This window comes from Myxocyprinus asiaticus, chromosome 7 (genome assembly GCF_019703515.2).
Source record: "Myxocyprinus asiaticus isolate MX2 ecotype Aquarium Trade chromosome 7, UBuf_Myxa_2, whole genome shotgun sequence".
In the NCBI taxonomy this organism is placed as follows: domain Eukaryota; kingdom Metazoa; phylum Chordata; class Actinopteri; order Cypriniformes; family Catostomidae; genus Myxocyprinus; species Myxocyprinus asiaticus.
The window spans coordinates 52,627,785-52,640,044 of NC_059350.1; the positions used below are offsets into that span (position 1 = coordinate 52,627,785).

General features: G+C 37.0%; 1 protein-coding gene across 1 annotated transcript in view; it reads left to right on the plus strand.

The window, feature by feature from the left end:
- Positions 1 to 12,260, plus strand: part of myo15ab (myosin XVAb) — a 68,841-nt gene that overhangs the window by 19,697 nt on the left and 36,884 nt on the right. Inside the window, exons 22-35 of the mRNA XM_051702266.1 lie at positions 393 to 438; positions 884 to 1,008; positions 1,129 to 1,246; positions 1,357 to 1,532; positions 3,074 to 3,158; positions 3,303 to 3,356; positions 3,646 to 3,727; positions 3,972 to 4,102; positions 4,199 to 4,294; positions 6,260 to 6,495; positions 8,357 to 8,535; positions 10,186 to 10,258; positions 10,348 to 10,542; positions 11,342 to 11,460. Coding sequence (XP_051558226.1) covers positions 393 to 438; positions 884 to 1,008; positions 1,129 to 1,246; positions 1,357 to 1,532; positions 3,074 to 3,158; positions 3,303 to 3,356; positions 3,646 to 3,727; positions 3,972 to 4,102; positions 4,199 to 4,294; positions 6,260 to 6,495; positions 8,357 to 8,535; positions 10,186 to 10,258; positions 10,348 to 10,542; positions 11,342 to 11,460 — 1,715 coding nt within the window. The remainder of the gene's footprint in view (positions 1 to 392; positions 439 to 883; positions 1,009 to 1,128; positions 1,247 to 1,356; positions 1,533 to 3,073; positions 3,159 to 3,302; positions 3,357 to 3,645; positions 3,728 to 3,971; positions 4,103 to 4,198; positions 4,295 to 6,259; positions 6,496 to 8,356; positions 8,536 to 10,185; positions 10,259 to 10,347; positions 10,543 to 11,341; positions 11,461 to 12,260) is intronic.

The window sequence follows — 12,260 nt, forward strand, 5'->3', positions numbered from 1 at the left end:
AAGAAAAAAAGTCATACACATCTGGGATGGCATGAGGGTGAGTAAACAATGAGAGAATTTTAATTTTTGGGTAAGCGATCCCTTTAAGCTATTCTTCATCGACAGTACACAAAATGTGTATAAATGATTTTTTTATTGACATACCGTGCTTTCAACTTGGAAAGTCTGGGTTGAAAGGAAAGAGTTCCCCACTAGTAATTCATTATTACCACACTGCAGTGGCGTTCATATACACTTATCCTGGAAATACAATCATTCCAGTTTGAAGTCAGCATTACACACACACATATTAGTACCGGTGCATAAACATATGTTGTGATTTGTCTATTCTTTGATTTGTGTCTTAAACTGACATTATTTTGTCAATTCAATCTGCTCTTCTTCTCTTGCAGGTGCAACCCATTTTTTGTGCGCTGCATAAAGCCAAATAGTAACAAGGTAGATCAGGCATAATTTTTTAGGTTAACAGACCTTAATCAGGGTAGAAACCATGTTAAATATAATGTGATTAAAATTGATGCTGTAAGGAATATATATATATATATATATATATATATATATATATATATATATATATATATATATATATATATATATATATATATTTTTTTGTCTAATTACATTTGTTTGGAAAGCTATATTTTCCATGTTTAGTCAGCTGAACAACAGTACAACCCATCAAACAAACTAGTTTTATCCCTCATAGCCTTGTTTTCATTCCCATCGAAAATGAACCATGGCGCCACTCTGAATAAGGTCCATACTACTCAAAATGTTTGAGAATTGTAGTGAATGTATGCTTGTTAATGCTCAGTATCTGTCAGGACCATCACCAGTCCAATATGTTCATGACTTATATGTATTTGTGGATGTTTGTGTACAGGAACCTGGTATATTCGACCCTGAATTGGTTGCTACTCAGCTCAGATATTCAGGAATCATGGACACAATCCGTATCAGGAAGGAGGGCTATCCAATCAGAGTGCCGTTCCATAAATTCTTAAATAGGTACCTAAACATCATCTGTTGCTTGTTACATAAAACAATTGGTGCAAGTGGTGTGTAATGTAGTCTAGTGCTATATATAGATGTGTACTGCTTTAAGCATCCTTGGGAATGTGTCTGCAGGTACAAAGCCCTACTGGGAATGAAGAAGCCACCACCTCCAGATGGAGATAACTGTGTGATTATGCTTATGAAGCTCTGCCCAATCCAAAAAGGAGATTATCAAGTGGGTGTGTCAAAGGTAAGCATAATAATAAAAAGAGAGCACTTTCAATAATCGCTCCTGCTCAGAGAAAAAAAATGGTCTGATTTACTGATTTATTTATTTTTTTAATAATCTTCCACTTTCAGCTCTTCCTAAAGGAGGAGGTGTATCAGTTATTGGAGAGTAAACGTGATCGAATGATACATGTAGCTGCACTGACCCTTCAGCGCTACGTGCAGATGTATTTTGTCCGCAAGAAATTCCTCAAATTCCGTTCTGACATGACAAAACTACAGGCCCACTGCAAGGGCTACCTGGTCAGGTAAATTTCAAGTTCAAGTTCAACTTCAGTGATGTTCCATTTGCAAACATATTGCATGTTGACTTGACATAGTTTCAAGATTCACAGCTAGAAAATAGTTTTACTAAAGTTCTTGCTATGAATTCAGGTGATAGTTTGATGTTCAGGGATTCCAACCCTGCTAGAGAATCTAGCCAAAACCAGTTTTGGTTTGTACCTGGTTTGACATGATTTCTAGCTGGTTGAAACTGGACACAAGCTAGTTTTGGAGAATAATCAGCTAGACTACCTGCCAGTTGGACCAAGGTCAACCTTGCTAGGGCTGGTAGATCACTTTGGGTAAGCTGGTGGGGAACCGGTTGAGCCATGTTCCAAAACATAGCTTGAATTGATTGATCAGCTCAATCATCTTAGGCTGGTATGGTCTGGTTTTTCCAGCCATGAAAAATTTTCTTGAAAATTACAATTATTTTGCAACACATTTCATAAACTATGCAACCTTAACAAAGTTGTAGACTTACGGAAGCCCTGAACCAAAGGTGAAAGAAAAAATCACTAGGTGAAATTGTTTTTTATTATTATTTTTTTGGTGTCTTACTGTCCTACTTTTTTTCTGGCAATTTCTTTCTCTCTCTCTCTCTCTCTCTCTCTCTCTCTCTCTCTGAATTAGTTTTTTCTCTGAAATGTTTTTTCTCTCTGAATTTTTCTTTTCTCTGAAAAAAAATTTCATTTGAATTTGAATTTCTCTGAACTTTTTTTTTCTCAGAATTTTAAAAAAAATGTCTCTCTGAAAATGTTTTCACTTAATTTTTTTTTTCTCTATGAATTTTTCACTTTGAATGTTTCTTTCTCTGACAAAAATTCTCTGAAAACAAAAATTATCTGTTTTTTTTCTGATTTTGTTTTTTTGTTTTTTTTCTCTGACATGAAAAAATAGTTTTTTCACAGATGTTTTTTTTCCTCTGAATTTTTTTCTTCAAGGGGCAACACGCAATTTTTTTTTTTTTTTTTTTTTTTTTTGCTTGCTAACAATTAGCATGTGCTACCAACCTGGGCCACCAGGAAAAAATTCTGAGAGAGAAAAAAATTCTGAGAAAAAAAATTCTGTGGAGAACAACAAAAACAAACTGTAGGACATAGGCTCAGGAAGGCACTAAGACTAAATCACCTTGTGATTTAATTTTTTTTGTTCACCTTGTGGTGCAGGGTTTCTGTACAGACTAAAGGACCACTCAGTCCGAACGCATTTTTGCGTTAAAAAAACTATACGCTGTACAATGTATAGAAGAAAACGTGGGTATCTCGAGACATGTTTTTAAAAGTTAACGTTCTTTTTAACCTGATACTGCGTCTGAAAAACATGCCGTCCCTGCATGAAATGCTGAAAAAAAACAGCAGGACGTGCCACAACGGTCAAAGATTTCCCTCCAGCACGTTTACATAGAAAAACAATTGAAAAACAGCACAGATGTTACACAAAACGTGTTTGGTATGAACAGCCTTTAATGTTAAATACCACTTAAACAGCAGTAACTTCCCTTCACCCTCCCTCTGGTTTTTAGGCGGTGGTTTCTGCGAACGCGTATCAACCAGATCAAGTTCCGTTCAATGATCCATCTTATAGTCAATCGGAAAAGATATATCAGGGTACGTTACCTGTTAATGAGTGATACTTGTTACTCAATATTACTAAAGAATACAATACAACTAAAGATGAGTCAATGTGATATTAGATCCAGTTTTGCAAATTTCCCTTTTAACTGTCTACTTTGGTTGGTGATTTTGTTACAGGAGAACCTCCTAATGGCAAGGCGAGCAGAGGAAGAGAGGAGAAGGCTTGAACTGGTAAAATAACTAGGGACTGCTGTTATTAATTGATAAAAACTTCTTATATTAATTACTCTGGCATGGCCATAGGAAGAGATGGTCTTGGCTTTTCAAAGATATTTAAGAATCATATGAGGAAATGCATTTATCAAACTAATGATGATTGAAGTTATCTCCAAGTGTCCCTTGGCAGGGTTTTTGCATTAAAAGTTTGTTCAAAACTCAATGATCTGCAGATCTCAAACATTCAGCATTTTCCACTGTTCTTGATGAGTGCTTTTAGCAGATGTTTTCTCTCTCTCTGTAGGAGCGAACAAGTAGGGAGGTGGTAAATGTGACTCAGCTGGTGATTCCTGCAGAGTTGGGAGGATTGTTACAAGCCACCGCAGGTTGTTCATGTGCCCCATTGTGTCTTGTGGAAAACTTTGTCTTCTTTATTTCTTAATATTATTTTTTGTTTACATTCTGAAATACCTTCTACACTGAGAATGAGCAATGTCTCATGCGCTTGCAGGGTAGATATCGTGAGGCTTTTCAGAGGGGTGCATTTCTCTATTTATGGCTTTCTGCACATTATAACCACATATTTAATCTCCAACTACAAGCTAAAGAATATGTGCTTTTTTCTTGTAGCTGGTAGGGAGCGTCATTCAGAATGCTTGGCTCTGGTTCAGGCTCCTAGAATACAGACAGACCCCCAGCTCACCCTACCACTGGACATCAATAACCATCTGATGACCAAATACATACGTACACATTTCAGGGTGAGTTCCTTGCCTGCTCGCACACACAAACACAACATATTCACATATCACTCAAATTAAGGACAGTTTTTTAAATTTAGCTTTACGTGTGTGCAGGAGTTGCAGTTTGGGATGCTCACAGCACCATTGGAGAACTCACTGACCCGTCTTGAAGATGATCTGAAGCAAGATGCTCTTGATGTTTTTATACTGGTAATGTGACATTCGCCACAAACTTAAATCTCTCATTACTGGTCACGCTTCTGACAGTCAAGTCTCATAACTTCAAAACGTTATTTTTTTAGTCATAACAGCTTAATGTGATCAAGCTGATTTTTGGAACAATGTAGGTTGTTTGTTGCTGGTCTACCCAGCTTGACCAAGGTCACTATATCAACCTTGATCAACCATTTAGACCAGGGGTATTCAATTAAAGTTCCAAGAGGTCCGGTCTCTAGATTTCCTTCCCAGCATAGGTCCGAACAATAACTAGTAGTCAGTATAGCTATGAAATTACATAAGAAATGCTCATTTTTTTAAATAGTAATAGTATTTTGTAAAAGAAGAAAAAAAAAAAAAACATGGGCAAGAATTAGGACATTGGGGCTCCAGAGACAAAGCCAAAGTAGTGGGGTTTGGGGGATCTCCTACCAAAAGATTCAAATATTACAATGAGTTCATCAATCAAGAGCACTTTGTTATAAATAATAAAAGATAAAATCAACTGTTCATTTTGAAGCTGATTGACAACAGTCCAGTATTTGTGTTTGAATTTTGTTGTTGTTTTTTAGATACTCAAGGGACATAGGAGGCCTTGTGACTATTAAGGAAATATACTGTTTGGGGGTTCAGGAAAAATCTTAAATGTAAAAGTCTGAATGGACCATTTTTATATTTTCCTTAAAATGAAATCTACCAACAACAAACAGCACAATAGCGAAGCTTAAAAATACTGTTAGCTAAATTTAAATAGGCCTATAAATGGTCAGACTGTCAAATAATGGAATCGTTCTCATGAGAACTCCACTATGCTACTAGTAAAATACAATTTTTGGTTGTGTTTGCTTGCCATTTATGCAAGAGGTGATCTTTGATTAATTTTCACAAAAATAATCTGTTTGTGAAAGGCTTGAAATGTGCTGATTAATCAAGCTATATTTAGATGGAAAAAAAAACGTTATAGTTTAAAGGCGCTCTGGAAGCACATTGTCCTGTCACAAACCTGATTTAACTGAACGGTCAGATTCAATTCAGACACATGTTGAATTGACTTCACTTCATTCTCGTTTTCTGCAGTGTGTTTTATGAAGATGCCAGTATCCATCTATATTGCTGGTCACTGTATTTCTCCACTATAGTCTACTGTCGTTAAAATAACTGCGTATGCAACTCTGCGTGCAGTGCGCGAAAGGATATTATTGTAGCATGTTCTGTAAAAGAGAAAAAAATTGGTGACCGCTGATCTAGACCCATTAGAAACCATGCTTGTTTTACCAGAAGCTTGTTTCAGCTGGATTTTCCAGCAAGGTTAATGTAAATGTCTGAAAAAGAATAGTTTTGTTAAAAATAGTTCCTTTTTTTTTTTTCTTTTTTTTATCCCCTTTTCTCCCAATTTGGAATGCCCAATTCCCACTACTTAGTAGGTCCTCGTGGTGGTTACTCACCTCAATCCGGTCTCAGTTGCATCCGTTTCTGAGATAGTCAATTTGCGCATCTTATCACATGGCTCGTTGTGCATGATACCGCGGAGACTCCGCATGTGGAGGCTCATGCTACTCTCCGTGATCCACGCACAACTTACCACGCACCCCATTTAGAGTGAGAACCATTAATCACGACCACGAGGAGGTTACCCCATGTGACTCTACCCTCCCTAGCAACCGGGCCAAATTGGTTGCTTAGGAGACCTGGCTGGAGTCACTCAGCACACACTGGATTTGAACTCGCGTCAATACTCGCTGAGCTACCCAGGCCCCCAGTAGTTCCATTTTTTTATTAAAATATATTATGTGAGCTAATATTTTTGTGTTATGTATTTTCGTGCTTAATAATGATATTAGCTTAGCAACATGTGCCAACAACAAGCTCTACTGAAACCATGTTAAACCAGCCAGCATCAGAAGCATTTTCTAGCAGGCTTGGTATGAATGTTTGGTGAATGTATGTCTTGTTTGACAGATCTTGCGTTTCATGGGAGATCCAAACCTGAATGGTGCTCAAGAAAACCTGTTTGGAAATTATATCATTCAGAGGGGCCTTGCCACTCCACCAATCAGAGATGAGATCTTAGCACAGATAGCCAATCAGGTGTGGCGGAATGAAAACAGCAGAAATGCAGAGAGAGGCTGGTTGTTGATGGCAGCCTGTTTGAGTTCCTTTGCCCCATCTGAGAAGATGGAGAAATATCTGTTAAAGTGAGACAATACACATAGAAACACACACAAAAACATATAATCACATTCACAGATTTGATTGAAGCAAGATTTGATGTATATTTTGTGAAATAGTGATTTAAGACCTGTTTATACTTCTGCGTCAAGCCTACGCTGTGGTTTGCATTTATAGTTCTGTGTTGGTGTGTCTTCACAGCCAAAATGCTAGCTAGTGTACTGAGAAAAAATGCCTTCATTTCTGAAATAATTATACATTTCATAAATAAAAGCAATATAATTCTTGGATTCAAAATTATTTATTAAATTATTGTAGCATTAAAACAAGTAGTAGGCTATGTGAACATGTTAAGATTTAAGTATTGTTTATTATACCTGTTGTCTGCCATGCAGAGAGAAAATAAATCAATAAATGCTCTTAAATCACTTAAAATTTTAAATAAATATTTTGGCGTACTTTGACGCTCTGTGCTAAAAAAAATCCATAAAATAAATGTTTAACTACTAGCTGGACCAACACAAAATGGGTGTTGTTTTACAGCTTACAAGCAGGGCCGTAACCAGGGTTTGACAATTAGTGAGATCCGGGGTGGGGTGCCAAGGATTGTACCAACAATTATGTTTTTACCAATGACGTTGTGAAATGTTAGCTACTAAAATAAATGAAATAGTATAGCCTTCATCATGGCCAGTGTTCACATAGTTGACATACTGTATTTTATAATGTAGTCTAGATCTGTAGTTCTCAACCAGGGGCTGTGACCCACTAGGGGGCCTCAGCACACTTCCAAGGGTGCCTCAGGTTGACTTAAAATTGATTTAAAATAAGAAATATTAAATTTTTCTTCATTGACTCATGTGCTATTTTCCATGTTTTCTAAATTTATACAATAGCTAACATAAAGACAATATAGACATTTTTACACTGAATAGTAATTTTTAATAAAAAACGATAACTGCAGTGATTATTAACTGTGGATGGAAACCCGCTGTAGCAGTTGCTACAGTATGCAATCATTTCTCATCCAGTGATAATAAACGACTGTGACAGGTCCATCCTGACCAGCGCTGAGAAAAGTACCCAGTGCCATGTGACAGCGCTTTAGCAGCGGTCTATACCTCTGGACAGTAATTTATGGCCGATTAATCATATTAATTAAAACTTTTTATTAATTATTGAATTAAAGATTAAATGTGCTGCACTGTATAGTTAAGGTTATATATAAAGTTAAGGCAATTAAAAAAAAAAAATAGTGTGTTCTGTTATAGCTTAAATTTGTTTTTTGCATATATGCAATATAACAAACTCTTAACAGGTGCTTTTTAATTTTCTGACAATATAGAAGTGTTCCATTTTTATAGCTTATGAAATATGATTACTGACTGTACATGCTGTCAAACATATGGTAAAGAAATCATACATAATGGAAAAGTCTAGAGTAGAATACATCGCATATTTTTTCACTAACAAACCAAAAATGATGTACAAGCTGAGAGAAAAAAAACACAGAATTTATAAGTTGTAAACATATGTGTCTTTTTGTAGCATTTTTGCTTGTAACTTCATGAAACATAATCAGAATATAAAAACAGCAAATGCTCCTGATTAAAAATGAGCCCAAATACTGTGTGATATGATGCATAGATTTCACAATAATATTTAAGAAAATGCAACGCTACCTCAGATATCCTTTTTATTATCCTGGGGGACGTTCTCTCTCTGGTTTCAAAGTGGACCAATCACAGCTGTTGTTGTCTGCATTAATGCGACGCATGGTTACATTTTTGGAGAGGTGCATGTCAGGCGCCCACAGTGTAGATTCGATGCAGAAGTATAAATCAGCCTTTAGGGCCACGAAGTTAACTAACTGTCTGTCTCTGTCAGATTTTTATCAGACTATGCTCTGAATGGCTTTAAGGCACTGTGCCAACACAAGCTCCTCCAGGCCATGCAGAAATCCTACCTGATCCCAGAAGCATCTCGAACCTATCCTCCATCACTGCTGGAGTGGACTGCCAACCGCAAGAAAGCACACATGGTGCTCCAGGTGCACTGTTTTGATGGTAAGAGACACCCTAAATCTCAGATGTTTGTAATGCACCACATATTAACAGTCCTGATCGTTTTTTTGTTTTTGTTTTTGCAAGATAATGAAAATTTTAATGTATACTTGTCACAAAGATTAAGTGAGGCTAATGAACAAAACACCACCTCCAGTGGTCTAATAAAACCCATTTCAAAAAAGTACTGTGGCGGCACCATGGTACAGTGGTGGTATCAGACAACAATATCATGGTACTTTGATATACACAATGGTACTGTTTTATTACCATATTCATATACCATAGGATTTACATGGTACTCCAAAGTACTTATAAAGGTATAACCAAGTAGTGTCCAAAAAACATAAGTAAAATATAGGTAAGGCCAAAATTAACCAGGAAGACCTGCCCTAAGCTTGGTATACCTAAGCTAAATTTCTGTGCCATGTCCATGCATACACACTTTTTGCATCTCCCCTCTCCCCAATAATATCCTGTCCCCTCTCTAGTACTGTTTCATGTTAATATATGCAGTCAGGGTCTGAATGGAAATCAGGACAGGTGTCATCTGTCTCCACTTTCCTCTCATCTATTTAATCTCTTCCTCTGTCATTCCCTATATCTTTCTTTCAGCCTCTCGTCTTTCATCTAATCTTGCTCACTCGCTGTCTCTGTTTCTTGTTTTGTTTTGTTTTTTACTCCTCTGCTCATCCAGTTACACTGTCTCTCTGTCCTCGCCTGTTTAGACTGGAGCAGATTAGTCGATATGTGATAGTGTGTGTGCAAATGCGTATGTGGATGTGCACGCGTGTGTGTTGGTACAGATAAGACAGGCAGTCCTCATTATCTCTGACTTCTGTCTGTTTCCACCTGTAAGCTGTTGCATAATGTAACCATTACAAGGTATATTGCATATTGTTCATGTATTATGCAAAATTAGAACTAGTGTGTGCCAAATCATAGTGAAAAGCTCATAGTGTTTGCATAGTAAACATATTGGGATGCATCCTATCTCATTAATCATATCAATAAGTAGATGTGCAGGTGTATCTAATAAAGTGGCCGGTGAGTGTATTCGGACGTATTGTGTTGGATGCGCGTCATGTCTAAACCCTGAAATTTAGTTTATAATGTTTCTCTTCCGACTGAGTTTCAAATATGGCTGTATTTGAGGGGCTGTATAATACTGGCCAATCATAACAGTGGGCGTTTACATTGAAGTTTTAAGGAGGTGCTTAGGCCAAAATCTAGGGTTTCAGACTAAGGGCCAGAGACAGGGTGGAAAATGATCATATATTACTAAATTATGACTGTTTTGGTGCAAAAAAAGACTTTACTAACATTATCAGTGGACCTCAGGGAAGATAATAAAACTATTAAAAAAAAGAGCATTTCATGACCCCTACAATAAGAGAAAATAAGAAGTCTGATCTAGCAGACTTTTATCCAAAGTGACTTGCAGCTTACTTATTAAAGGGTGACAATTCTCCTGGAGCAACCCATGTGCCTCGCCGAAGGACATAATGGTGATGACTCTTAGCTTGCACCTTGAGGGACTTATAGTAACCTTATAGCTACCAATGGCTCTTTTTGTATTGGATGGCATGGGTTGCTCATTTTATCGTAATATTGTTTGTATGTTATCAAGAGTGTGTACAAATCTCTTTGTAGGTGTGTCTTTCCTGTGCCCAGTCCATTCGTGGACCAATGGAGAGGAGCTTGCAGGAGACGTTCTACAACACAGGTGATATCTCTTGAGACAATGAATTTTCTGAGATTTGCTTGAACCTAAAGCATCAAAAGGTCAATAACCATAGTGACGTCGTTTTGCAGGAGCATGTCCTCAGAGAGTCGACGGGGTTGGTCAGTTCTGTTGAAAGAACCGGCACAGTGGGTGGAGTTAGAAGGTCACGATTATGTTCTAGATCTGATTTGCGACCTGGAGCTGCTACCTGACTTCCCCAAGCAGAAAACTTACTTCATCATCTCTACCGAAGACCCCAACAGGGCACGACCTAATGCGAGCATGTACGTGTTCCAGAATATTTCTTTTCTGAAGTGTTTTTGTTGAAGTGCTTTATAGAGCTCATCAGTCTGTTCCAGAAGTAAAAATCCCATTCATTTTTAGCAATAACTTATAAACTCTTAAAGACAGACCTACTGTGAGCTCCAAGGTGGCTAATCAGTGGTGTATGGTCCTGTTGAAATCATCAGCCTGTGTTATTTCAACTACAGTTAATAAAAAAATAAAGATAAAAACTTGTTTAATAGAGGGATTCCTGATTGATGAACTACATTACTTATGATCCAGCAGAGAAAGATCCACCAAAGAGTTGCTGCAAACAAGCTCTGCATCGACCGCACACTTCCATGATGTTTTTCCTTCACTCTTAAACTACCTATAAATTTGTATATATCTGAATATTGTGCAATAGAAAATATTTTTCTATGCTTATAATGAACAACTTTTAATCAATAGTTTTATAAGTTTCCATCACTGTTAATTCGACTTCGCCATGTGCAATGCTTAACAGGATTGTAGTTCATTCCCTCATTAAAGACGTTAAGTGCACAGTCTGTTCCTTTGTCTTTTTGTCTGATTTTTAAATACTTTTTTGTTTCAAATTAAAGCTTGAAATGATGTGATTCACTTCAGAGCTGGTTGGTTTGGTTCATGATGAATTTTCTACAATCCCTATGAAACAAATGAATAGGAAAAATACTTCTGGAACCAAGGCATCTGAAAAAGTGTGTGGGTACTGTTGCGCTCTATTTTGAAAAAGTTTTCAAATGTTTAATATTGGTGTACATGCTTGTGCATATGCAGAAGTCTCTTTGGCAGTGGATTTGATGAGGATGAGGAAGGGCCGCTCTCATATGCAAATCGAACCAACGCAATTGCAACCAACAGTCTACTGATTTCTGAAGGCCGCTTCAGTCAAGGTAGCCACCCTTATGTTTTCTAACATGTACAAACCTACAGAAAATGTATATTTTGAAATGAATGAGCTAATGAACTTTATATGATAAGAGAGAAAGATTGGGTGCTCCAAAATAATGTTTTGGCAATAAATAGTCAATAAAATTTTCCGTTGCGTTGTCCATGCTGGCTACACACAAAAACAAACATACATTGCAACATGCTGTCCTATTTGCAAACAAAATGCTCAATCAGTGAATGTTTTTTTTCTTAATGTGTTGGTCGAACTAATTGCCGCATCATACTAATTCAATCAACATCATTGGTTTGAATGCGTGCATTTTCATGCACAATCTTAGACCGATTTTGCTAAAGGTGACAGCGTGCAAGGTCATGTAAATGCCTTAAATGGCTTTCTTTTATCAGGGTAAAATCATAAACGGTTTAAGCAAAATCAGATCGGCGCACATAGATTTTTGCCCATTACCCCGATTGTTTGTTGCATGTAAACGTCTTCACTTGTGTTCTTGTCGGCTAATTCAGTGAGCGCAAGTTTTGTGCGCATGTCTGTTTACGTTTTATCGTCAAAAGCAGTGAAAAACCTGAAGATTTCAAATCTCATAAATACAGATTTTTGGAATGAGCTTATTTTGATTAGTATTTGATAGATTTTTATTTGCACTCAGTCATGGACTACAGATAACTAATTTCCTCACTGAATCGGTTTAAATGACTGACTCACTCACTGAACCACAAGTTATTATGTCAACTCAAAATAAACTGAGAACTGTCCTTTTTCTAAAGAACTGCTACTTGTTTAGCACAT